This window comes from Equus quagga, chromosome 1 (genome assembly GCF_021613505.1).
Source record: "Equus quagga isolate Etosha38 chromosome 1, UCLA_HA_Equagga_1.0, whole genome shotgun sequence".
Classification (NCBI taxonomy): domain Eukaryota; kingdom Metazoa; phylum Chordata; class Mammalia; order Perissodactyla; family Equidae; genus Equus; species Equus quagga.
Window position 1 is genome coordinate 51,279,636 of NC_060267.1, and position 27,908 is coordinate 51,307,543.

Below are 27,908 nucleotides of genomic sequence, written 5' to 3' on the forward strand. Positions count from 1 at the left end.
GTCTCCTTCCTGGGGCAAGTGTGGTAACCCCTCTTCTGGGTCTCACCCCAAAGATCAGAAGATTCCAGGTCCCCAGAGAAGAGACCACCTCTCTCTCTCTCTCTCTTTCCCCGCGCCCCCCCCCCCCCACAAAAGTGAAGAACATCTCCTTTATAGTAAGTTTGTTGTATTTTTCTGTCAGCTCAGGAGGCAGGGGTGGGGCAGGGGCAGGAATACAAAGCAAGCAGTGGGGGGCCCTGGCAGCAATGGGCTGTTCTTCCTGGAAGAGGCAATCTGGAAAGAAAGGAAGCCGGAAAGGGGTCAGGACAGCGGGAGGTGGTGAGAAAGGAAAGGAAGGAGAGGCAGAGGAGGTTGGGATCCTGAGAGAAATGGACCAAGAGAAGGAGGAAGAATACTTGTCACCCCAAGTTCCTGTGTCCTGAATGGTGTTGGGGAGAGATGGAGCAGGGTGCAGGGCAAGGGCACTGAGGCCCAGCACTATCACCTTTCAGAGGAGGGTCCCTCAGAGTTTCACTTTCAAGCCAGCTCCCTACCCTCTCTCCCACCTTCCGGAAGCTCACCTTCCAGAAGGTTCTGTGGCAGGTCACTGGGCACTCTCTCCCACAGGGCCTTGCTCCCAGCCTGTGCTCTGATTAGGAGAACTGAAGGCTGTGTCCTCTGATAAGATTCTGCCCCCAGGAGGTGATGAAGGAGGGATCTTAGGCAGGGAGGCCCTCCCCCGTGTTCCTGAACTCTCTGAGGCAGGCCCTGCCTGTGGTGGTGTGCTCCTGTGAATCCAAAGGTACACCCTGGGCATCTATGACTAGCCAGCAGAGGTCTCTGTGGTGTTTGTCCCTGTGCTCAAGAAATAGCAGTGGAATTAGGGGGCAAGAGACATGGGCTAGTCCTGACTCTGGCGCTTACTAGCTGTGGGACCTTGGGCACATCTGACCTTCCCAGTTCCATTTCTGGTCTACAAACTGGAGATACTAATCTTGGGCTTGTCATTACCAGCCTTGTTGGATTTGCATAAGGTTCAAATAGACAAAGGATGTGAAACTGGTTTATAAACTGAGAGACTCTGCTTGGGTGATAAGGAACTGCGTCTGTGCACAAGTTTGGGCTGTGTACATGGGTGCGTGTCCAGGGGTGCCTGTTTGTGCACAGGGTGGGGTGTGAGTCTGTAGCCCAGCCCACACAGGGTGAGAAGCAGGCCAAACGGAGCAGTGGAGGCTGGCAGTCAGGAGCCTTTGGATCTGGGTCTGTCCTCGACTGGCTATTCCTCGACTGGCTATTGTGATCTTGGGCTGGTCCCTGCCCTCTCTGATTCCAGGGTCCTCTCCCTTAAAATGACAGTCCTACATGTCATGTTGACATGTGCTACATGCTTCAGAGGCCCAGCCTCACCCTCCAGGCCAGGCAGGGCTGGTCCCACATGCTCCCCTGGGATCCAAGCGGGCAGTGAGGGAGAGAGCTGAGAGGAAATAATCAAAGAAGGGCTAGGGCTTGAGTGAAGAGGAAATGGGAAGAGATGGTGTGAGTAAGCCTCTGGAAAAGGAACACGGATGGCCAACTGTGAACAAGGAGAACAGGAGATGGCCAGAGGCACTGGGATCTGCTACATTCATCTGGTTCACAGGTCCAGGAAACGCAAGGAAGACAGCTGGAGAGGCTGCAAGTGGGGAGCGCCCCCTGGCCAGTGCCTCAAATGAGGTTACCTGTCTTCTGGAACCGGCTGGAGGAAGACAGAACAAGAGGAACAAGTCTCCTTCTCCCCAGTTCCTTTGCATTCTAGGACTCCGAGACCTCACTCTTTTCTTCCAGGGCAGTGACAGCCTCTGGGCCACAGCTACAGTGCCACATCCAGAAATATCCCAGGCCTGCTGCCCCTTCACCTCTGCCCTCCACCTTCTGCCTGCTTCCTATCTGCCCAGCCACCCATTTTCACCTTTCCGCCACTCCACCACCGCCATTTAGCCCCTATCTCCTCACCTCCATCCGCCTCCCTCCTCATCCCCTCCCCTCCTCTTTCCTCCCCTCTTCCCCTCCTGCCCTCCTTGTCCCTCTCTCCCCCCAGCTCCTTACTGGTGGCACTGGCAGGTCTTCTTCTCACTGAGGAGTCTCTTGATCTGAGACATCCGCTCTGCCTGGCGCTGTCCAGGAAGAAGGAAGGGAGTCGTGAGGGTCCCAGGCCTCCAGAAGGGAGGTGCCCCTTGGAGAGGGGACAGGGAAAAGCTGGGAGAGGAAAGCAGTGACTGTGGCTGAGGCCATCTGTCCCAGAATTAACTCTCTGCTCCTCCCTGTCTCTCCCTCCACTTGGGCTCTGGGACAGGGCCCAGTCTGCAGCTGAGGGAACTCCGTGGTGGGCGGAGAGAGCCAGAGCAGAAGCAGGTAGGTCACATATACCAGATACCCTTGTTGCGGTACAGGCCTCAGGTCCTGTACAGCCCTAGAGTCCTGGGGACGGGGTGAGGGGGGGTCTGGGGAGGCTCACTCACCCTGCGGTGCCAGCACTTAACACAGCAGAAGATGAAGAACCCAGTGAAAAGCAGGAGGCCTGCGACACCCCCCAGCATGGCGGCCAGGAGCTTTGGCGAGGCTTGGGGGAACGATGTGGCCAAAACTGCATGAGAGAGAGGGGTGTTCATTTCCCTGCCCTCCATCAGGGCACAGGGCACCCTGGAGGGCTGGCGGAGACCCTGCTGCCCAGCCATGCTTGGGACTGAGCCTTGGGCTGGGAGAAGGGGGCAGGGTGTACAGGACTCTCACAGGCCACCAGGGCTGGAGGGGAAAAGCTGGGGAAGGGGTTTTAAGGTTTAGAGGCTACAGGGTACTCTGGGGAGCTAGAAGCAGGGGTCCAGCCTGAATGAGTACGTGCATGCGTGCGTGCGTGCGTGTGTGCGTGTGTGTGTGTGTGTGTCTGGGTTTGGAGAGTAGCCAGGGAAAGGGGCTCTTAGTCAGGTGGGCCCCATTCCTGGGCTGTAGACCTTAGGGAAGTGGGAACTTAGAGGACCACAGGTGGAAACCTAGAACCTGGGACCACACCCCACTTCACCTCATCACCCCCGTGTGTCCAGGCACCATATGTATAAACCACCCATCTCAGAGAAATTGGGAGGCTGGGACTCTGGGTGGTCTCCGCCTACCCCAGGAAGGTCCCACGGCTGAGGAGGAAGGTGATTGGGGTTAGGTCATGGGATCTGGATATCCACTCACCCTCAATCTTGGATTCCAGCAGGACTTTGCCATTGTCACTCAGTAGACACTGCCATGTCCCCGTCTCAGGGTCCGGCACCTTTACCAGCTTCTGCGAATTTGAAACCTTTGCAGTCTGGTCAGTCTGGTTCTCCAGCTTCAGGCTCAGCATCAGCTTGGGGGAGGAGGGTCCCAGCACCTGGCAGGTCACATCATTCTGGGACCTAGTCACTGCAAGGGGACAAAAGCCTGAGGCTGGGAGCCTGGGCCTCTGTGTTCTCAGCACCTCCAGGCTCTAAGGGAATTCAGTAGAACAATCAAAATGATATTTTTCATGGGCACCCCTCTTTTAGCCTCTTAGAGCACATTTTCATGCAATTAAAATAGAGAAAACATAGCTTTTAAGGCCCAAGGCTATGGGATTTGAATCCCAGGCCCAGTGCTTACTAGCTGTGTATTCCTGAGCAAGTTACTTAACAACCTGAGCCCCAGACAATAGTTAAATGCACAAATACCTGTAAAGCTCTTGAATGGGGCCTGGCATGTCCTAAGCATCAAGTATGAGCCATTATTATTTGTGGAGTTGTTATGATGATTCAGGAGATAAAGAAGTGAGGAACTCCATGTGGAGCCTGACATCACCATCACCACTATCCCACTAAGGGCAGGTTTTGTTACCCTCAGGAGGGGAAGGCAGACCTGCAGAGGCAGGGGCTCAGGCAGGGTCCTAGAGGGCTGGGCAGAGGCAGAATTAGAACTCTGGTTCTCAGTGCCTGCCCTTTGGGGATTCTCAGTGGAGCCGCTGGCTCAGGGATGTCAGGGAAGGACATGTAGATTCCAGCCTCAGTTCAAAGCCAGCCCCCAAACCAGAGGGCCCTCCATAAGCTCGATCAGGCAACCAGGGCCAAGGCAACCCTTGGGGGGCCTGCCCTGGAGGAAGCCCTGGGCCAGGCCCCTCCACCTCCTGCCCCTGTCCTCCCCTTCTAGCCTAGCTCCTCACATCTCATCACCACGAGCTTCACTTCCTGTTGCAACTCGCCCTTGGCAAGAAATAGTCTCAGCTTTCCAGAACCGGCATGCTTAGGCAGAGCCTGGAGCAGCTTGAAGCGGAGCGGGAGCATCTCCTCCACCTGGAGCTTGAGGTGTGGGGAAACACCTGTCACAGACACCTTCCTGTTGTCCGAGGAGAAGGAGATCCATTTCTGCTGGGAGGAAGCCCCCTCTGCCTGCCACTGCAGCTCCCCGCTCAGGTTTTCGTCTGCGAAGGTAAGCGGGAAGGAGAACTCCGCCTGTGTCCCCTCTTTCGCATAGACTGTGTGAGAGACTTTCTGGAAAGCTGGAGGTGGGAAGGGAGACAACCTGGGTCAGAAGGAGATAGGAAAATGAGGGTGGACGGGGAGGGGTAGGTGTGTGGGGGAGGCAGCAAAGAGATGGAAGGTGACCAGGTGAGTCCAGACCCCTAGGTTGCCATTCTGGCCCTTAGATCCCCATCTACCTCTCCAATCTTCTCTCTCATCTCTCCTCCCCCGCATGTTCCCACGGCAGTGCCCCCTCCCCATGGAAGCCCTCCTAGAACAGCCCAGCCACAGGGGAGCCTCTCCTCCTCAGGACCCCTGGAGCACAGAAGGCATTTGTCCCACACTACTTATGCGCATAATTTATCACCCTTCACAACATAGAGCAAATACTTAAAACAGGCTGACTCTGTGCCAGGCACTGTTGTCAGTGCGTTATGTAAATTAATTCTCACCATAACACTACAAGGTAGGAACTACTATCCCAGTGAGCATCATCCCCATTTTACAGATGCAGAAACCAGGGCACAGAGAGGTTCGGTAACTTGCCCAAGGCCAAACGGTTAAGTCAGCCAGGATTTAAATCAGAGTCCATGCACTTGACCACCACACTACCCTACTCATGTCACATAAGCATCGGAGGACAGGGTCTGGGGTGGGACCTGAATCCTGGGCTCTTGGATTCCCCCATAGAGCCTAGCTCAGGATTCTAAAGGTGCAGTGTCGAATTCCTCAGGGCTGGCTTGCTGGTGTTCGTGCATTCACTGACTCGGTGGGAGTGGGGAGCTGAGGCAACAAAGAAAACAGGTGTCCTCGATGCTCCGCCTTTGGGGGCTCCTCCAGGGGTCTCTGGGGCCCTTCACCTCCTTACAGCCCCTATCCCTCCTTCCTCCGTGCCCACCACCCTGAGGGGCCCTTACATTCCTTCCTTCACATCCACCACCCTGAGGAGGGGCTGTGACTCAGCACCCTGAAGAAGTGAGGCCCAGCGGATCTGTCAGGACAGACTTCAGCTCTAAGGGGGCCTCAGCTTCCCTCCCTCCCCCAGCACCAGACCCAGGAGCAGAGCAGAGAGAACAGAAAGAGGGCCTGTGGGCCACTGAGGCAGGGAGAGACTGCAGGGGAGAGGAGCTCCTCCTACCCAGCACCAAGATGTTTATGTTGAACACCAGTGTCTTCTGGTCCTTGGAGACGGTGCACGTCCAGGTGCCACTGTCCTGCAACCCCAGCCTGAGCCGGAAGTGGCTCCCCTGAGTCGTGTTTTGATGCCTGGGACCCTTCCATTGCACAGAAGGGTTACTACCAGAGGGGCTCTCCAAGGTCAGGGTCAAGTTCTGCCCCAGCAGCAGGCGGATGCTGCTGTGGGTGTGGGAGTTGGCAGTCACTGTGGAGGGAACAGGCCACCTGTGTCACACATACCCTATCCTCAAGGAGAAGGGAAGAAGCGGGGCAACCAAAAGTCTCTTTATTACCCCTGTCCCAACATCTCCCTTCCTGCCAACACCCAGCTGCCCACCCCCAGCCCAAAGCAGGGTTCCCCTCTCCCCTCCTCTTCCTCGTCTCCCCCTCCCCTCCTCCTTCTCTCTTCTCTTGTCTCTCTGCCTCCTTCCTCTGGCCCCAGCCCTTCTCTCTCCCCTCTCTAGGTCTCTTCCTCTCCCCGTGCCTGACCCAAGGCCTGAGGAGGCTTTGAGGAGATGTGGTGGCGAGTCTGATCTGTCTCTGGACAGTTGCAGTACCACCAGCTCAGGCCCTGGTTTGGGTGCAGAGATGGGAGTCAGGGAGAAAGGGAGACTGGCTGGAGGCATGCTCATCCCAGGTCTGCCCCACTCACATCTGAACACCAACAATTCCACCTCTGTCTTCTTGTCCTCCACTTCACAGATGTAAGTCCCTGAGTCTGTTATTTCAAGATACTTGATGATCAGAGGAAAGGACCCTTGGTCCCACAGGGTCGTTTTTGATTCAATGCGATCTTTCAGCTTGGTGTTACCTAGGAGTAGAAGCCAGATGGAGGAGGTTGAGGTACCCTGGAGATGTGACACCCCTGATGAGGGCAGTGCCCCCAGCTCTTCTAATCTGAGTTGCTAATTTCCTGCAGAATCTGCCCCTCATCCTAATCAGAAAACCCCAGACTGGCGAGGAGGTCCCATCACATTCATTTACCTGGCCAGGACAACGTCTCACTAATCCAAAATAAAATAATATTCCTATTTAGAGAGCACCAACTCAGACGTGCCAAATACTGTACATGCAACATCTCAAGTAATCTTCACAACATTTGCAAGAAATAGATCATGTCTTGCTTATTGCAGATAAGGAAACTGAGGCTCAGAGAGATTAAGTAGTTGCCCAAACTCTTACTTACATATTGTCGGCAGAAACATAAACCAGCACAATATCTTTGGAAGGTAGTTTGCAGTATCTACCAGAATTACAAATGCACATATAAAAGTAAATGTCCACCCAAGAAAGAAAAGGCTAAATAAATGATAGTTCACCCATTCAATGGAGTGCTGTATGGGAAGAATGAGGAAGCACTTTATATATGAGATCGAATAATATCTAAGAAACATCATTAACTGAATAAAGCAAGAAATTAAACAGGCTACCATTTGTTTAAAAAGGAGGGGGAAATTTATCTATCATCTATCTATCTATCATCTATTGCCTTGCATATGAAAAAATATCTCTAGAAGTAAACAGAAGGAAATGGTAACATTGGTTGCCTCTGGGGAGAGGGCGTGGATACCCATGAGACAGGTGTGGGATGCGGCTTTTCACTATATACCTTTTTCTACCTTTTGAATTTTGACTCCAGTAAGTGGTGGAGCCAGGATTAAAACTCAGGTCTGGGGCCGGCCTGGTGGCACAGCGGTAAAGTGCGTAGATTCTGCTTTGACAGCCCACGGTTTGCCATTTCGGATCCCAGGTGCAAACATGGCACCGCTTGGCAAGCCATGCTGTGGTAGGCATCCCACATATAAAGTAAAGGAGGATGGGCACGGATGTTAGCTCAGGGCCAGTCTTCCTCAGGAAAAAGAGGAGGATTGACAGTAGTTAGCTCAGGGCTAATCTTCCTCAAAAAAACAAACAAAACTCAGGCCTGTTGGGTACACTGTGCAGTACTGCCTCGGGAAGCTTCCTCTGGCATGGATATGTGATCTCCTCCAGTCTCCTCTTTTAATATCTAACAAACTTCACCAAGAGGAAGTTCTTCTCTTTAGCTAACCTTTTTCTGGGTATAGCAGCAGCTCCAGAATTCCTGTAGAGGCGAGCTTTAGAAGATAAAGGTACACAGCAAGCACACAGTTTTTTACTTAGAATGCATATTTGGAGGGATGGGGTGAAGGTGGCTGAGATAAAGCCCCAGCCTCACACCCCTGGGCACCACCTCTGCCTCCCTGAGCAGTCCCGGGCCCTTTCTCTAGGTGCGGGAGGTTGGATGTCTTGTCAGCCCTGCAGTCTCCCTTCTCTCCTCTTCCAGACCTCATATCCCCTTCCCCACTGCTCAGGCTCATCCTCTTCTGGAGGCCTTTACTTTATCTGAATATCTTGCCATCACCTCAAACTCACCTGATTCCAAATGAAATGTATCAACCTTTCCCTAAACTAGCTCTTCCTCCTTACTTCCTTTTTCCTTTTTCTGGGCCCCATCCTGGCCCACTTGTCCGGGCTGTCCCATACTTTGTAGAAGTGATTGCAAGGTGGCAAGAAAGGGCTAAGAGTGTGGGTGAGTCTGGGATAAATTCATGGAGGAGAGCAGTATTGAAACAAGCCTTAAAAGAGTGGACTTAAAGGCAGTGGACCAGAGGAAAGGGAGCCACGAAGACATCCAGGAAGGGAGAAAAGCTCCAGGGAAGCAGTACAGGAACCACCTCAAAGCAGTGAGGAAACCACTTGGGTGTGGAGGTTTCCATCTGGGAAGCTGTGGGAAGACATGCTGGGGGATGAATGTTCAGCGGAAGCTTCTAGGCTTAGTCTAATGGACTAGGGAGTGACATGTGCAAAGCATTGCTTTGGAAGTCAGTGCTGCAGCAGGTGGAAAAGAAATGAAAGTAGGAGAGACCAGTAGCAGAGAGAATTGCCAGGAATCTTCCACTGTAATCCAGGTGAGAGGTATGTGGCCTTAGCTGATGAAGGTGGCATTTCCATGGGAACGAAGAAGATGAAACAAAACTACTTCCAAAGGAAGGGATGGCCAAACCAGGGGTTGAAGCAGAGAAAGAAATTTGACTCTGTGGTTCAGAAATTGGAGGAGTCCGGAGAGTGATACTGCCCTTGTCAGAGCTCAGGAAGTTGGGAAGGGGAACTGTCTAGAGGAAAATCAGATCACAGAAGCAGAACAAAAGCATTGACACAAGAGACCTAAGAATTTTTAGAAAGGAGCATATTGTTTCAATCTCACAGGCAATCAAAGAAATGCAAATTAAAATAACAATGATGTTCAACTATTAAATCAGAAAAAAAAGTTTTAAATCCTACTACTCAGTGCTGGCAAGGGTGCTAGGGAGCGAGGCACACAGTGACATTAACTAGACTTTGTGTAAATGGACAGGACCTTTCTGGAAGCAGTGTTGCAGTATATGCCAACTATTTTTAAAAGTTCATATCCTTAATTTATTTCTAGAACTTTATCCTTAAAATAATAACTTAAAAATGCAAACCAAAATGTAAATATAAAAATAATAATTATAGTGTTGTTAATAGGGTACAATGTTAGACAAAAGGATAATGTCTGTCTATTAGTGTATGCTAATTTGGTGGGATATTAGGTTGGCATAAAAATATTTATAAGTAATTCTTAATTAAATGAAAAATATTCATAATATATACTTTTTAAGTCACGTCAAGGTAATCTTTATTTTTTAGGTTACAAAAATTATACGGATGCAACACTTCCCTTTTCCCTTGCCCACCCTTCCAATACTACTGTAAACAGTTTGGGGTGGAGTCCTCCAAGGTTTTTTCTTTGCTCATGCAAACATATATTCACATACATTGAATTTTTTAATTAAAATGGGATTATATTACATATATAGCTTACTCTTTCCACTTAACAAAATATGCTTGACATCCTTCTAAGCATCTGTATGTGGAGCTTCTTCATTCTTTTTTTCATTTTGTTTAGAAATTATGAAAGCTAATCATTTTATTCTGGTGATTTTTTTAAATTAAATATTTTGTTTTGAGATAACTGCAGATTCACATGCAATCGTAAGAAATAATACAGAGAGATCTCACGTACCCTTGACCCAGGTCATCCCAACTGCAATAGCTTACAAAACTATCTACACTATCACGACCAGGATATTGGCATTGATACAATTAAGATACAGAACATTTCCAGCACCATAAAGATGTGGCCCTTTTCTAGCCACACCCTCCTCCTTCCCAAACCTTTCTCCTCCTTAACTCCTGGCAATCACTAATCTGTTCTCCATTTTTATAATTTGTGATTTCAAGGATGTTACATAAATGGAATTATACAGTATGTTTCCTTTTAGGATTGGCTTTTTTTCACCCAGCATAATTCTCTGGAGATTCATCCAGGTTGTTGTATAACTATACATGGTTCATACTTTTTTACTTCCAAAACGTATTCCATGATATAGATATGACCATTCACCCATTAAAGGACATCTGAATTGTTTCTAGTTGTTCGTTATTACAAATAAAGCTACTATAAACGTTTGTGTACGGATTTTTGTGTGAACGTAAGTCTTCATTTTTCTGGGATAAATGCCTAGGAGTGCAATTGCTGGGTTGTTGCATGTTTAGTTTTTAAAGAAACTGCCAAACTGTTCTCCAGGGTGGCTGTACCATTTTACACTCCTTCCAACAATGTAAGAGTAAACCAGTTTCTCTGCATCCTCACCAGCATTTGGTGTTGTCACTGTTTTTTATTCTGGCCATTCTGATAGGTGAGTAGTGATATCTCATTATGGTTTTAATTTGCATTTCCCTAATGACTAATGATGTTGAACACATTTTCATGTACTTATTTGCCATCTTTATATTCTCTTTGGTGAAATGTCTGTTCGTGTCTTTTGCCCATTTTCTGATTGAATTGTTTGTTTTTTGGTATTGAGTTTTGACAGTTGTTTACATATTCTAGATTCTAGTCCTTTGTTAGATATATAATATAGTTTGCATATATTTTCTCACACTCTATAAATTTTTTCCTCTTCTTTTTTTTTTTTTTAAAGATTTTATTTTTCCTTTTTCTCCCCAAAGGCCCCTGGTATATAGTTGTATATTTTTAGTTGTGGGTTCTTCTAGTTGTGGCATGTGGGACGCGGCCTCAGCATGGCCTGACAAGTGGTACCATGTCCGCGCCCAGGATCCGAACCAGTGAAGCCCTGGGCCGCTGAAGCGGAGCTCGTGAACTTAACCACTCGGCCACGGAGCCGGCCCCTCCTCTTCTTAATAGAGTCTTTTGCAGAGCAAAAGTTTTTAATTTTGATGAAGATCAGTTCATCCATTTTTCCTTTTATGGATCATGTTTTTGGTGTCAAGTGTAAAAACTCTTTGCCTACTGTAAATCCTGAAGATCTCCCATGTAATACAATTGTATATTTTACACTTAACGTTCATAGTCCATTTTGAGTTAATTTTAAAGTAAGGTGTGAGAATTAGGTCAAGGGTTTGTTGTTGTTCATTTTGTTGTTTTTAACCTATGGATGTCCAATTACTCCAGCACCGTTTATTGAAAAGCCTATCTTTCCTTCATGGAATTGCTTTTGTACTTTTGTAAAAACAATCAGTTGGGCATATTTATGTGGGTCTGTTTCTGGGTTCCCTGTTTTGCTCCATTGGTCCATGTGTCTATCCCCCGCTAATACCACACAGTCTTGATTACTCTAGCTATGTAATAAGTCTTGAAAGGAGACAGACTGATTTCTCCTACTTTCTTTTTTCAAAATTGTTTTAGCTTTCTATATAAATTTTAGAATAACCTTGTCTATATCTACAAAAAAATCTTGTCGAAACTTTGATAGAAATTGTGTTAAACCTGTATCAGTTTGGGGAGAAATGACATCTTTACTATATTGAGATTTCCAATCCATGAACATGGCCTCTTCATTTATTTAGATCTCCTTTGACTTCTTTCATCAGCATTGTGTAGTTTTTAGCATACAAATCCTATGCATGTTTGTTAGATTTACTTAAGTATTTCTCTTTCTTCTTTTAGCAATTGTAAATGGCATTGTATTTTTTTTTAAGATTTATATTTTTCTTTTTCTCCCAAAGCCCCCCAGTACATAGTTATATATTCTTAGTTTTGGGTCCTTCTAGCCATGGGATATGGGACACCACCCCAGCATGGCCTGATGAGCAGTGCCATGTCCATGCCCAGGACCCAAACTGGTGAAACCCTGGGCTGCCGCAGCGGAGCACATGAACTTAACCTCTCAGCCACGGGGCTGGCCCCAGCATTGTATTTTTAATTTCTGTGTATGTATGTTCATTGCTAGTATGTAGAAATACCATAGATTTTTGTATGTTTATCTTATATTCTGCAACCTTACTGAACTCACTTATTAGTTCTAAGAGTTTTTTTTTAAATAGATTCCTTGAGATTTTCTACATAAATGATCATGACATCTGCAGATAGGAACAGTTTTATTTCTTCCTTTCCAATCAGTATTCCTTTTATTTCCTTTTTTTTTTTTAATTTATTGCACTGGCTAGGAATTGCTGCACTATGTTGAATAAAAGTAGTAAGAGCACGGGGCTGGCCCTGTGGCCGAGTAATCAAGTTTGCCGCTCTGCTTTGGTAGCCTAGGGTTTCGCTGGTTTGGATCCAGGGTGCAGACATGGCACCGCTCATCAAGCCATGCTGAGGTGGTGACTCACATAGCATAACCAGAAGGACCTACATAGAATATACAACTATGTACTGGGGGGCTTTGGGGACAAGAAGCAAAAAAAAGATTGGCAACAGATGTTAGCTCAGGTGTTAATCTTTAAAACAAATTTTTTTTCAATTAAATTAAATTTAATTTAAAAACAAAAGTAGTAAGAGCAGACATCTTTGCCCTGTTCCTAATCTTAGGGGGAAAGTAGTCAGTTTTTCACCATTAAGTATAGTGTTACTTATAGTTTTTTTGAGATGTTTTTTAAATTTTCACTCAGTTCAATGTATTTTTTTAATTTCTCTTGAGACTTCTTCTTTGACCCATGGAATACTTAAAAGTTGTTGAGTTTCCAAGTATTTGGAGATTTTTACTGTTATAGTTATGTTATTAATTTCTGATTTGATTCCATGTAGTCAAAGAACATACTCTGTATGATTTCAATTATTTTAAATTTGCTCAGGTTTGTTTCATGGCTCAAGATTTAGACTGTCTTGGGGGCTGGCCCCATGGCCCAGTGGTTAAGTTTGTGCGCTCCGCTGCGGTGGTCCAGGGTTTCGCCAGTTCGAATCCTGGGCGTGGACATGGCACTGCTCATCAGGCCACGCTGAGGCGGCATCCCACATGCCACAACTAGAAGGACTCACTACTAAAAATACACAACTATGTACCAGGGGGCTTTGGGGAGAAAAAGGAAAAATAAAATCTTTAAAAAAAGAAAAAGATTTAGACTGTCTTTGTATATGTTCTGTGGACATTTGAAAAGGATGTGTATTCTCCTGTTGTTGGGTGCAGTATTCTATAAATATCAATTGGATCCTGTTAGTTGACGGTGTTGTTGGGCTCCTCTATATCCTTACTGATTTTCTATGTAGTTCTTCTGTCGATTGTTGGAAGAAGGGTGTTGAAACCTCCAACTATCAACATGGGATTATTTATTTCTCCTGTTAGTTTTGTCAGTTTTTCCTTCACATATTTTGTGGATTTGTTGTTTGGTGCATACACATTTAGGATTATTGTGTCTTCTTGAGAGATTGACATTTTCATCATTATGTAATGTCCTTCTCTGACTCTGGTAGTTTTCTTTGCTCCAACATTGGCTTTATCTGATCTTAATATATCCACTACTGCTTTTCTTTGATTAATCCTTGTCATTAATGTCTATCATCCTTTTCTTCATCATTTTCCTTTCAACCTGACTGTATCATTACATTTGAAGTGAGTTTCTTGTAGACAGCATATTATTGAGTTATGCTTTTTTTTTTGAAGATTTTATTTTTTTCCTTTTTCTCCCCAAAGCCCCCCAGTACATAGTTGTATATTCTTCGTTGTGGGTCCTTTTAGTTGTGGTATATGGGACGCTGCCTCAGTGTGGTTTGATGGGCAGTGTCATGTCCGTGCCCAGGATTCAAACCAACGAAACACTGGGCCACCTGCAGCGGAGCACGCGAACTTAACCACTCGGCCACGGTGCCAGCCCCTGAGTTATACTTTTTAATCTACTCTATCAATCTCTGTGTTTTTGTGTTTTTTTTTTTTGAGGAAGATTAGCCCTGAGCTAACATCTATGCCCATCTTTCTCTACTTTATATGTGGGACACCTGCCACAGCATGGCTTGACAAGCAGTGTGTAGGTCTACATCAGGGATCCCTGGGCTGCTGAAGTGGAACGTGCAAACTTAACTGCTGCACCACCAGGCCAGCCCCCCAATCTCTATTTTTTTATTGGTGTATTAGACCATTTATATTTAATGTAATTATTGATATGTTAGGGCTTAAGTTTGCCATTTTATTTTTGCTTTCTGCTTGTTCTGTTTTCTTTTTCCTATCTTTCTGTGGGTTACTTGAGCATCTTTTTGTAACACACTTTTAAAGAATAGTTTTAGATTTACAGAAAAATTGTGAAAATAGTACAGAGTTTCCATATACCTCATACTAAAGTTCCCCTATTATTAACATTAGTGTGGAACATTCGTTACAGTTAATAAACTAGTATTGATACATTATTATTAACTAAAGTCCATATTTTATTCATATTCCCTTAGTTTTTATCTAATGTCCTTTTTCCATCCCAGGATCCCATCTAGAATACTATATTACATTTAGTTGTCATGTCTCCTTAGGCTCCTCTTGGCTGTGACAATTTCTCAGACGTTCCTTGTTTTTGAAGACATTGACAGTTTTGAGGAGTGTTGGTCAGGTATTTTGTAAAATATCCCTCTACTGGGATTTGTCTCTTGTTTTTCTCTTGAATAGACTGGGTTTATGGGTTTGGGGGAGGAAGATCACAGAGGTAAAGTGCCATTTTCATTACATATCAAGGGTACATTCTATCAACATGACTTATGACTGTTGATATTGACCTTGACCACCTGACTGAAGTAGTGTTTTTCAGGTTTCTCCACTGTATTCTTTTTTTTCTTCTTCTTCTTTTTTCTCACCAAAGCCCCCCAATACACAGTTGCGTATTGTAGTTGTGAATGCCTCTGGTTGTGCTATGTGGGATGCCGCCTCAACATGGCCTGATGAGTGGTGCTGTGTCCATGCCCAGGATCCAAACTGGCAAAACTCTGGGCCACCGAAGCAGAGTGTGTGAAGTTAACCACTTGGCCATGGGGCCGGCCCCTGTAAAGTTATTCTTGCCCCTCTTTCCATACTGAACTCTTTGGAAGTTAATAACTATGCATAGCCCACACTTAAGGAGTAAAGAGTTCTGCTCCACCTCTTTGAGGGCAGATTATCTACATAAATTAATTGGAATTCTTCTATATGGAAGATTTGTCATTTTCTCCTCATTTATTTATTTATTCAATCAGTTATTTATATTAGTATGGACTCATAGATATTTACTTATACTTTGGGATGTAAACGTTTTTTAATGTGTTGTAGAATCCATTTTAATTTATCTATAGTGGTTTTGAGTGTATCTCTTCATATTTTTTTAGTGATTACTCTAGGTATTACATTATATGCATATATAACCTATCATAGTCTACTTGTATTATCATTTACCTTACCTCCCTTTACATCCCTTTACCCTCCCCGTTTCTCATATAATCATTTTAAATATTTTCCTCTACATACCTTTAGAATCACACAGATAATGTTATAATTTTGCTTTAACTGTCAAACATAATTTAGAAAACTTAAGAGAAAAAGGAAGGCCTAATGTATTTATCCATGTGTTTGCTTAGTTTGTTCTTTCTTCCTTCCTAATATTCTAAGATCCTTCTTTTATTATTTCCTTTCTGTTTAAAGAACTTCCTTGAGCCATTCTTTTAGGGCAACAAATTCTTAGTTTTCTTTCATCTGAGAATGTCTTGACTTCTTCTTCATTCCTGAAGGATATTTTCTCTGGGTATAGGATCTGGGTTTATAGTTCTTTTCTTTCACATCACTCCTTCAGGCCTGCGTGGTTTCTGATGAGAAATCTGCTGTCATTCACATTGTCACTCTATAGGTAAGGTGTCATTTTTCTCGGGTTGTTTTGAAGATTTTTTCTTTGTTTTTAGTTTTCGGAAGTTTAATTATGACGTGTCTTAATGTGGATTTCTTGAGGTTTATCCTACTTAAGATTTGCTCATCTTTTTGAATTTATGGATTAACATCTGTTGCCAAATTCGGGAAATTTTCTGCCCTTATTTTTTGAAGTATTTTTTGGCCCCATTTTCCTTTTCCTCTCTTTCTAGGACTCCATTGACACAAATATTAGATCTTATGTTACAGTCCCACAGGTCACTATGGCTTTATTCCTTTTTTTCCAGTCTACTTTATCTCTGTTGTTAAAATTGTATAATTTTTATTGTTCTATCTTGCAGTCCACTGACTCTTTCCTCTGTCCCCTCCATTTTGCTGTTGGGCCTATCCATTCATCTTTGTTTTTTGGTTATCGCATTTTTCAGTTCTAAAATTTCCATTTGGCTCTTTTTTATTATGTCTTCTATTTCTTTGCTAAGACTTTCTACTTTTTCATTTGTTTCAAGCATGTTTGCAATTGCTTGTTGAAGGATTTATTATTATGGCTGCTTAAAAATCTGGGTCAGAGAATGCTACCATCTCTTTCATCTCAGTGTGGGCACCTATTGATTCTTTTTTTCATCCAGTTTGAGATCTTCTGGGTTCTTGGTATCGTGAGAGATTTTTGAGTGGGACTTGGATATTTGAGTATTATTGTTATGAGATTCTGGATCTTATTTATTTATTTTTTGAGGAAGATTAGCCCTGAGCTAATATCTGCCGTCAATCCTCCTCTTTTTGCTGAGGAAGACTGACCCTGAACTGACATCTGTGCCCATCTTCCTCTCCTTTATATGCAGGACGCCTGCCACAGCATGGCTTGACAAGTGGTGCGTAGGTCCACACCTGGGATCTGAACTGGCAAACCCTGGGCCGCCGAAGTGGAACGTGCGAATTTAATCGCTATGCCACTGGGCCAGCCCCTTTGGATCTTATTTACACCTTCTGTTTTAACTGGCTTTCTTTGACACAGCTCTGTCGAAGGAAGGGGGCAGTGCCACCTTATTACTACCACGTGGAGGCAGAAATCTAAGTTCGCCTCTCATCCTGCATTGCCACTAGAGGGGGATGCTCCTCACTACTGGGGGGCAGGAGTGAACGTTCCTGCTCCCCACGTGGTCTCCGTGGACCCTGCAGTGGAGGTGGTCTTGTTATTGTTGGATGATGGTGACAGCCCTGGCTCTCCACTCTGACACCACCCCAGCATGGAGGGGTGCCTCATGACTGCCGGGTGGGAATGGAAGTTCAGGCTCCTCTTATGGTCTCCACTGACATTGCAGGGTGTTGAGGAACCCTGCCACTGGCTGGTGCAGATTTACATCCCAGCTCTCTACTTTGCATTCCCTAATACCATCCCAGCAGGGGTATTGGGGCACCTCCTTACAGCCTCAGTGGACTATGGACTGAATTGTGTCCCCCCTAAATTCATATGTCGAAGCCCTCACACTCAGTGTGATGGTGTTTGGAGATGGGGCCTTTGGGAGGCAGTTAGCTTTAGATGAGGTCATGAGGATGGGGACCTCTTGATGGATTAGTGCCCTTATAAGAAGAGACACCAGAGAGCTTGCTTGCTTTCTCTCTCTCCATCATGTGAGGACACAGCAAGGAGGCAGCCATCTGCAGGCCAAGAAAAGAGGCCTCTCTAGACCCCGACCATGCTGGCACCCTGATCTTGGACTTCCAGCCTCCAGAACTGTCAGAAAATAAATTCCTGTTGTTTGAACCACCCCGCCTACGGCATTTTGTTATAGCAGCCCAAGCAGACTAACGCATCTGTCTACTCCATTTTCCTGAAAGCTCTCATCCTTTTCATTACGTGCATAATTTCCCACAGTTGTACTGTATTTCAGCTCTTTCCTCACTGATGGATATTCCGATTGAACCCTATTCTTTCATATTATGAACAATGCTTATAACAACATCCTTGCATAGATGTCATGAAAAATTCACTTTTTTATTTCTAATAGATTTTCCAGAATAGCTATTACTAGGTAAAAGGATTTTAGAATTTTGTATTTATTAAACATTGCCAGACTACTTTTAAAAATTAGTCTAATAATTGTCTCATCATGATATAATGCTATGAAGGGGTAGGCTAAAAGGTATGATATTATCTATGTAAATAATAAATATTATATTTTCCACAGTAAACAAAGATTGGCAGGAAATAAGTCAAATGTTAATAGAGGATATCTCTGAGGGGTAGCAGTGTGCATGCATTTGACTTTCTTCCTTATTCTTTTCTGCATTTGCCAAATATTCTGTTATGAGCAAGTATTACTTTCAAATGTGGAGAAAAAACAGTAACATTAATAATATTTGTATAAAAGAAGTAACATATTGGAAGGTGCAAATTAGTATAGTCAAATCTTATTATAGCAGATGCCATTTCAGCAAAATTTGTCTAACAAAAAGATATCTAAAGATCAAACAGACCTGGCCCACCAATTTCGCTTCTAGGAATTTATCTTACAAAGACATTTGCCCATGCGTCCAAAGAGACAAAGTTTGATTCACTGCAGAATTGTTTGTGATCGCAATAAACTGAAAACCACCTAAATCTCCAACAATATGGGATTAGTCAAATAAATTGTGCTATAATTATACAAAGTAGCTGCACAGTCCCTGGAGAGAAAGGAGGTAGAAATATACAGAGAGAGGTAGATACATAGATATATAAGTATAGATATATATAGATACACATATATGAATATAGAACAATCTTCAAAATATCTGTCTCATTTTTTAAAAAGGCAAGGTTAGAAGAAGGTGTATTGCTATGGTATGCTTCTATCTCAAGTTCTTGTTTGTTTTGATATGTGATGAATATATATATATGATGAATTTACCATTTTATGTAAGAAAAGAGGGGACTGGGATTCCTCAAAAAATTAAGAATAGAACTGTCACCTAGGGAAGTCCCTAAAACATTTTCCATGTCTAATACTTTGTTTTTAAGTTGTACTTGCTTACAGGAACCAAGGCAGAACGTTGCCAGATGGCCGAACCACAGAACCGGTCCAAACCAGAAAGGTCCAAGATGGCGATGGGGTGCCATATACAAAAGGAAACGTGTGCACAAGGTACTGTGTGCAAGAAGGGAAGACCTGCACATGCCCCAAATGCCACTGCCCTGAGCGATGGATGACATGGAGACCCCTCCCTTTCACATCTTGTAAGAACCCTGCTCACCTTCCCTTTGGGGAGAAGGTGTTTTAGAGCATGAGTTCTGCCTCCTCCATTCATTGATCGATGAATAAAGTTTCTACTCTGCTATTCCAAACCCAGTCTCATTCTACTGGTGCGAGTGGCTCCAGGCAAAAAGGTCCACTTGCAGGTCACGGGTCCTTAAGGCTCCATAAGAGAATTACCATATGATCTGGCTATTCCACTGCTGGGTGTTTATGTAAAGAACATGAAAACACGAACATGTAAACATATATGCACCCTTATATGTTCACTGCAGCATTATTTACAATAGCCAAGACTTGGAAAAAACCTAAGTGCCCATCGATGGACAAAAGGATAAAGAAGATGTGGTATATATACACAATGGAACACTACTCAGCCATCAAAAAAGATGAAATCTTGCCATTTGCAACAACATGGATGGACCTTGAGGGTATTATGCTAAGTGAAATAAGTCAGACAAAGTCAGATACTTTATGACCTCACTCATAAGTAGAAGATAAAAACAACAGCAACAACCAAACACATAGATACAGAGGTGAGATTGGTAGCTACGAGAAGGGAAGAGGGGAGGGAGGAGGGCGAAAGAGGTGACTGGGCACATGTGAACAGTGATGGACAGTGATTAGTCTTTGGGCGGTGACCATGACGTAGTCTACACAGAAATCGAAATATAATGATGTACACCTGATATTTACATAATGTTATAAACCAATGTTACCTCAACAAATAAACAAATAAAAAGAAAAGAGGAGACCGTATCCACATGTGCTTCTACATGCGTAGTTCATCTCTTGAAGGAAGCACAGAAACTGATTAACACAGTTGCCTCTGGGGAAGGGAACTGAGGAACTAGGGATCAGGAGTTGGGGGGAGAGTTATTGTCACTGTATAGCATCTGCACGGTTTTAAATTTTTACCAAGTACCTGTTTGACTTTTTCAAATTATTTTTACTTTAAAATTAATAAAAATAAAGTCCCCGCTGAAACTCTTGCTTCTTTCAAGAAATTTAGCAGAATAAAATTCTAGGACAAGGAAACCACTTGCAGAGTTTGTGGGACCGGCTGTCCTGAGCTCTGCTCCAGGGTGTAGATTAGCTACTGGGTCCAGGGGGGACGCGTAGGGGCCTCGGGAAGCAGCTCTCTGAAGGAGGAGAGAACACGGGCAAAGGGCAGTTAGCCTGGTTAATGGGCTGACATCTGCTTGTTTTTATCAGAAAGAAATCAGGAATTGGGGGTTTTGTCAATTTTAGGGAATGGCTTTGGGTCAATAATGATCCAGCCCACTATCCCCCTTTTCTTCATGTGCAGACCTGAGGAGTGGACACAGCTGTCTGAATTGTGACTCTGGGAACCCAGCAAGAACCTCGTGCCAGAGAGGGTGGAATTCTTTTCCACTGGACCCAGGTAGGAAACCGAGACATCCGTTTTCAACAGAGATGATTTCCTGTGCACTGTGGCGGGTTCAGGTTTGCCTGCCCTAGGATGATTTTCCATAGGAGAGCTTAGGCCTGAGAGTTCAAGGACCAAAGCTCTAGGACCAGCTCTGCGTCCATCTGGGCACAAAAGCCTGGGGCAAGGACTTCCTCTCCTGGGCTGCAGCTTCCTCCCTAGTCAAAGCAGAGTCTTGGACTCCAGCCAGATATCCCAGACTTCAACCATTCACGTACCTTGTACACGATTTTGGCCAAATCTGCCTGTCCTATTCATGTAACATCTTTAAATGGATTCATTTTGTCAAATTAAATAAATTTATTTTAAAAGGAAACTTTATATCACTATAATAAACAGAAAGCCAGTATCACTTGTCTCAAACAGAAGGCAACTGTAAAAAAAAAACTAAAAAAACCCACTAAAAATAATGTTATTATATTTATTACTTAAAACTAACACGAGCTCACCAATTAATCTTAATAGCACAAAAAGAGTGATAGACATTACATGGCTCCTGATGGGATGAAATTGGTAGTACAAAACACCATCTGTTGGGGCCGGCCCCGTGGCCGAGTGGTTAAGTTTGCGCGCTCCGCTTCGGCAGCCCAGGGTTTCACCAGTTTGAATCCTGGGCGCAGACATGGCACTGCTCATCAAGCCATGCTGAGGTGGTGTCCCACATGCCACATCGGGAGGCACCCACAACTAAAAATATACAGTTATGTCCCGGAGAACTTTGGGGAGAAAAGGGAAAAATAGAATCTTAAAAAAAAAAAATTGTTGAATATTAGAGGCCATACACAAAAGAAAGAAGAATTATTTAAAGAAGAGCATGAGGGGGGCGGGCCTGGTGGCGCAGCGGTTAAGTGCTCAAGTTCTGCTTCTCAGCGGCCCAGGGTTCATCAGTTTGGATCCCGGGTGCGGACATGGCACCACTTGGCACACCATGCTGTGGTAGGCATCCCACATATAAAGTAGAGGAAGATGGGCACTGATGTTAGCTCAGGGCCAGGCTTCCTCAGCTAAAAAAAGAGGAGGACTGGCAGTAGTTAGCTCAGGGCTAATCTTCCTCAAAAAAAAAAAAGGTAAGAGCATGAGGGATACGTATGTATGGTGATAGATAAAAACTAGACTATTGATGGTGAACACAATGCAGTCTATAAAGAAACTGATAGATAATAATGTCCACCTGAAATTACACAATGTTATAAGCCAATATGACCTCAATAAAATAATTTTAAAAATAAAAATAAATAATAAAGAAGAGCATGAGGGCAAACCTCACATGGAAAAAAAAAATCTCCTTTATTGCAAAATACGTTCCTAAGAAGCATTGAGATCTTAGTTTTTTTCACTTTAAAAACTAGAAAAAAATCATCCTGTTGCTTTCAACGGAAGTAAACGAAGTATCATCACGGATCTACAGCAGTAATATTTGTGAAATTATGGGTTTTATAGGACAATTACTTTTCTAATACTCATTAAAATAAGTCATGAATATTAAAATATTGAAATTATAATAGACCACCAAAAGCCATTCCCTGGGCCAGCAGCAGTTGGGGCAGGAAAACCGGGAGCAGGGCTGCCATACCTTTAACCCACCAGGTGCGCTGACCTCCCAGAATCTTGACCTCGGAAGGATACTTCCAGTTGAAGAACACATTCTTCTTCTGGGAACCTTGGCAGGGCAGCTCCACTGTCTCTCCTGCCTTCCCCAGCACCACTTCTCTTCCCTGAGTGACTGCTGGAAGCAGCGCTGGGTGGAAAAGAAGGGGGTCAGGCCTCAAGGCTGCCCCGCCTCCGCCCCATCCCCCACCTCTGTATTTCCCAGTCAGCCCCTCCTCTCAGCCCATCTGTGCCGGACCTCAAGCCTGAGCACTCACCTAGTTGTAGCAGCAGGAGCAGGTGCCCAAAAGAGGTTCCCCTGTCCATCGTGGCCTTGCTGAAGCAGGGGGGAACCTGAGCCTCCCCCACAGGAAGGGCAGGGCCTGAGAGAGATACTAGTCATTAGTCAGCAGGCGTCTTCTGGGCAAGGGGCACACGGGGATGGTACGCAGTCTCTCCCTTCAGGACCCACACAGCCAAGCCAGGGACCTGGACACCATACTTCTAAGCAGACACTCACAGGCACATGCCACACAAGGCTGTGCCCAGGCCAGGGTGGGTTCTCTGCAAATTGGCATCAGAAAAAGCTTCATGGAGAAGGTGGCAAATTGATGGGGACTGACACCAGGGAGCCAGTCAGGTCATGAAAAGTCCTTGAATGCCATGTCGGGATGCCAGGACTTGACCCTGGGCACCAGGGAGCCGTAAAGAATTTTATGTAGATAGGGCCAGCCCGGTGGCACAGTGGTTAAGTGCGCGCGTTCGGCTTTGGCGGCCCGGGGTTCGCCGGTTCGGATCCCTGGTGCGGACATGCGCTGCTTGGCAAGCCATGCTGTGGTAGGCGTCCCATATATAACGTAGAGGAAGATGGGCATGGATGTTAGCTCAGGGCCAGTCTTCCTCAGCAAAAAGAGGAGGATTGGCAGCAGTTAGCTCAGGGCTAATCTTCCTCAAAAAAAAGAAAATTTATATAGAGAAGGACATGATTAATTTGCAAAATGGATCCCTTGAACTGCTTCATGGAAGATGAGTTGGAGGAGGCCAAGCTCAGGAAGCAGGATTGCAACAATCCTGGTGAGAGAAGGTGAGGCCTGAACTCAGAGAGTGGCTGTGGGAATGAGGAAAAAGAGACTGACTTGAGGGACAGTTCTGAGGTAAAATTCCCCAGCCTGGGGCCTGATAGAGTGTGAGGGGGAGGGAGAGAAAGGGCAGAGGGTCATTCGGTGCTCACCGTCGTCGGACCAACCCCAGAAGGCCTCCGAGTGAGACAGGCAGAAAGATGCTGTTTGGGAGTTCAGATGAAGGAGCAGGAGCGGTTTCCGTGAGCTGGGAAGGCTGCGGGGGAGGGCGTGGCAGGAAGGCTCAGAATGAACCTTGAGGAATGGGCAGCATTAGGTTAGAGCAGAGATTCTCAAAGTGCGGTCCCAGATCAGCAGCAGCTGCGTCACCTGGGAACTTGTTACAAAGGCAAGTTCTCATGCGGGCGGTCCCAGACCTGCTGAATCAGAAACTGGGGGTGGGTCTAGCCTCTGTGTTTTCACAAACCTCCAGGTGACTGCCACACACTCAGGCTTGAAAACTGTGAGTTTGCTGGAAAGGAAAGGGGAGGGGCGTCCCACCCAGGCAGGCAAAGGTGCAGGGGTATGGAGGAGATTTGGGAGGGAGGAGAGGGCTCCTGGGGGGAGGCAGTGAGAGACGATGTGGGAAAGGCTTTGGGGGCTGATTGTGAATCTTGACAGGCAGGCTGGGAGCTAGGGTTTGCTGTGCAGGTGACTGGGAGCCACTGCTGAGTTTTGAGCAGAGAAGTGACTGGTCTGTGTAGAGCTTTACTCCCTCTCTCCCCACTCCTTGCCCCTGCCCACTACAGATTCTGTCCCTTGGCCCCTTATCCACAGCTCAAACCCTCACTGGGTTCCAGAAATACCGCTCCTGCCCTTGCCCCTTCAGGACCCTACCTGCTGGTGCTAGTGTCTCTGTGCCTCAACATGCTGGTGGGTTCCCTTGACCCTGTCCACACCTCTGTGAATAACCCCCTTTCTGCAGTCTCTTGAACCATCAGAGGCAGGCTCTGTTTCCTGTTGGGCACTGATCCATCACAGAGCTCTAGCACTCAGACTGGTGCTGGAGGCTTGGTCCTCCTAATGAGGTTTGGGGAAAGATTAAAAAAAACAATTCCTTCCAGTTACCCCATCTGCCTGAAAGAGGAATTACTCAGGGCCTAACGCTTGATATAATTTTTTTTTAACCAGGGAAATTAGAAAAGAAGAAGTCAGTAAGGAGGCTTCCAGGAAAGGAGGGAGGGCGCTAGTCACAGGTGAAGTTGTTTACAAGCAGCATGGGGCATGGAGGCATGGAGGGGAAGTCTGGGTGAGAGAGTGGGGTAGGGGCACTCTTACATTTGAGAGTGGTTCCCACTGTCCTCCCATCCTAGACTCACTGTGTCCTTGGCGAGCAGAGAGTGAAGGAGTCTCCCCATGGGATATCCCTTCCCTGGGGTTCAGACTCAGCTTAGATGCCCAAGGAAGGCTAGGGACATTCCTGACCTTTCCCCAAATGGTGGCCACTTTCTCTTCCCTGCTCTGTCATCCTGGGGTAGTGCAGAGGCCACCTCCCCGTCTCCAGCTGCCTGCACCGCCCCAACCCACCCCAGGGCTCAGCTCAGTGGAGGAGGCTATGGGTTTCCAGCTGCTACTTGCTTTGGTGCTTTGGGCTTCCGCTACCGCCCCAAAGAGGTGGCCTTTGATTCCCACATCCTCAGCCTCCCCACAGGCACTTTGCCCCAGTACAGTGGCATCCTGTATACCACAGCGCTCTGAGAGAGGCTGGGAGGGCTTGCCGGTCCCCCAGGTCCTGATGTGTCTGCCTGTCTCCGTCTGCTTGTTTCTCTGCTCACATGGGTGCATTTCTGTATCTGGGCCTCCCACACTGATGCCTCCATCTTCAACTCCCTGCATCTGTGTCTCTCCTCCTCTACACCTCATATGCCAGGAGGCAATTCTGGCTCTCCTGGTCTCTCTTGGAATGCCCCTTCCCTTTTCTCCTTCTTCATCTCTCCTCTCTCCAGCTGCCGCTAAGCTCTAGCCCCTTCTCGCCCGCCCATAAACAAGTATCCAGGCCTCTGGCAGGAGTGCAGCTTTTCACAAGCTTTGATCTGAAGGGCGCCTGCAGAGCACAGCCTGGAGCTGAGGGGTGGATGCAAGGGAGATGGCTGCAGGGTGGACAAAGAGAAAAGGACAGATTCCTGGAAACACACAGAGGCCCAGAGGGAGGAAGAAGGTAGGAGAGACCCAGAGCAGCTCATTAAAGCAACAGCTACACTTCACACAATGCACGTCACACACAAAGCCCAGGGTAGTACAGAAAAGTAGAGGCAGAGGGAAAGAGATGAAAAAATTCTGAGAGGCAAGACACACGCACAGACCAAAGAGACAAAGAGAGACCAAGAGAGCGATGAGACCAAAATGGCAAGACACACCACACACTCTCTCAGAGCCCTTGAGGTTCCCGCTGCCTTCCCCCTGGCCCCAGAGATGGGATGAGGAGCGAGGCTGAGGAGAGGAAGAGGGCACAGCCCCACCACAGCTACAGTCTGTGGTCCCACAGGCACTTTCATCTTCCCCTCATAGCCCCCAGTCAGCCCCCTCAAGCCCAGCTGCGGGACGTGCCCCCCACCACACACGCCCTCTTTACTGCTCACTGGCTTCCTACGAACTTCCTAGAGACCATGACCCCTCTAAGGGACCCTTGTGGTTCAGTGGCTGCAACCTCCACCATCCTCCCCTTTGCCTCAGACGCCCACATGGGGGGAGCCATGCCTCCCCCTTCTCCTATCCCCCGAAAGCTTCAGAACATAGCTCAACCTTAGAGCCTTACAAACCCAGGCCCTGTCTGCCCTCCCTCTCCCAGCACCCACCCTCATCGAAGTTATTTCATTCAACGTTTATTGAGTGTCTAAAATGAGCCAGGCCCTTGGTCTACCGAACTCCCCTCAGGGCCACCTCACCATTTTGGCCAGGATCACGGCCTAAAGCCCTGTGAGGCTTCAGACTAGAACCAGTCGGTGGGGGGAGTTTTTATTTTGAGGTAGACCTTTTTTACATAAATTCCCCAAATGGAAAGAGGGAAATCATCTCCTGAGGTGTCTCTAACCCTGGTCCTCCGAGAGCTCCTTCACCTCAGGTTAACAGGGCGGCCATTTTGTATGAGCCTACAGAATCTAACACAGCACAAGAAATTATTTGTCAAAACATGAGAGGCAGTGATCAAGTTCTACTCTCAACCTTGCACCCCTAAAAATTTGACCCACAAGAGCCAGACATTCAGAACAAGCTATCCCACCGAGAGCGAAATCTTTGGATTAGTGAGAGTGGGGCCTTTCTATTTTGAGGAATCAGACTGTACCCCAGGAGGCCCCTCTCCGAGAATACATCTACAAGGAAAGGCAGAGGACACCCGGGGAACAGGGCTGCAAGGCCGTGGAGGGCTTAAGAGGGGAAAGGACTGAGGGTGTGGAGGTGGGAGGCTGGAGTTGTTCAGGGCCACCCATCTAGAGGGGTATCACTTCCTGTGTCCCCCTCCCCCCCAACAAGCCCGGCAGATGGGGGGGTCTGCAAATCCTTCTCTAACTCCCCTAGGCGCCCTTTCCAGAGCAGCTGAGGCACCTAAAACCAATCGTCTTAGAACGAATTTTTCTAATGACGTATTTACCTAAAAATATGTATCTATCACTTTTACAGCATTCCGTATGAAAGAGCTCAGTTTCAACCCTTTTTGAGGATTTTAGCTTTCCCATTTCATTAATCATTTTAAAGCTAAGTAAAGTGGAAGTGCCTTTAAAGATATTGTTCAAAAATCCTAAAAATGCACAAAAGTAGATAAAAAGAGTAAAAACACATGTAAACAGAAAAGATAGTTAACGGAGAGGCCTCATCAATCGTATGGTTTATGAAATGCAACCTGTATGATTTCTGAGTGACTTATTGGAAATAGCGTCATTGGGAAAGTTGATCTGAGGAGAATTGCCTCTAGACTAGATTCTATTTCTCTTTCTCTTTTCCTTGCTTTTGTTTCCTCTTTTCATGTCTTTTTCATAGGCCTCCTTCCTCTTTCATACCATGTATTCTCTTTTTTTCCCCACCCTTCCTTCCCCTTTTTTCCTCTTTTCTCCTCTTCCTATCTTCAGCTCCTCCACTGCCCCATGACCAGTCGCCTTCCACTGCCTTTCCCAGCCCAAGGTGGCCTTGAGTCCCCGTTCCTTTTCCGATCTCGCCGTCCGAGTCAACACCCCTCTGAGGAGCACGCTGTGCTCTGGGCGCTGAGCTGTGCACAGTGGGAATGCCAAGAGGAGTTTGGCACAGTCCCTGGCTTCTTGAAGCTCACAGTTCCAGTGGGAGATAGCTGCTCACGAAATGCAAGAGAAGATGGCCAGAGCAGCGGGCAGAGAACTGGGAATCCAGCACATTCTAGCGCATCTGCTGCCACGTCTCCTCCCCTTCCCAGACCCTCGGAAAGGAATGAAACTGAGTCATCCATCTTACCTCTGGGCCTGTGTCTTTCTTCTCCTCTGCTTCTCACACAGGTGTGCCTATGTGAGGGCTGGGAGCTCTGCAACCAGGAGCCCACTGGGGAGAGCACTTGTTACTTCTGCAGAGACGTGGTTAAATGAAGAGACAGGAAGCCCGGTAGTCAGGTTCCTCCACACCCCAGGCCTGGGCCAGCCCCCAACGTCACCATCTGGGGCTGGGGTCCCCACCCCCTGCCTCTCTGGGAAGACGTCACAGTGAAAATGCCAAAGTCAAGGGAAAAAATCAAGCAGAATCAGGCCGGAGCCCAGAGTGTC

At 46.4% G+C, this 27,908-nt stretch overlaps 1 protein-coding gene across 4 annotated transcripts; it reads right to left on the reverse strand.

Annotated features, from left to right (window-relative positions):
* Window positions 1-149: 149 nt before the first annotated feature.
* CD4 (CD4 molecule) lies at window positions 150-27,836 on the reverse strand. 4 transcript variants are annotated; one of them, XM_046681513.1, is made up of 11 exons: window positions 27,607-27,834; window positions 23,301-23,404; window positions 22,348-22,452; window positions 22,056-22,220; window positions 6,301-6,459; window positions 5,611-5,853; window positions 4,175-4,510; window positions 3,196-3,405; window positions 2,478-2,602; window positions 2,065-2,132; window positions 150-1,714 (listed from the first exon to the last, which is right to left on the reverse strand). In XM_046681513.1, the coding sequence occupies exons 3-11, from the start codon at window positions 22,394-22,396 to the stop codon at window positions 1,684-1,686; spliced, it is 1,386 nt and encodes a 461-aa protein (XP_046537469.1). In that variant the 5' UTR covers window positions 22,397-22,452; window positions 23,301-23,404; window positions 27,607-27,834; the 3' UTR covers window positions 150-1,683. The 4 variants fall into 4 exon arrangements, with proteins under 4 accessions (XP_046537469.1, XP_046537478.1, XP_046537461.1 ...); XM_046681522.1 differs by having other exon boundaries at window positions 23,301-23,442; XM_046681505.1 differs by lacking the exon at window positions 23,301-23,404.
* Between the last annotated feature and the right edge of the window lie 72 nt (window positions 27,837-27,908).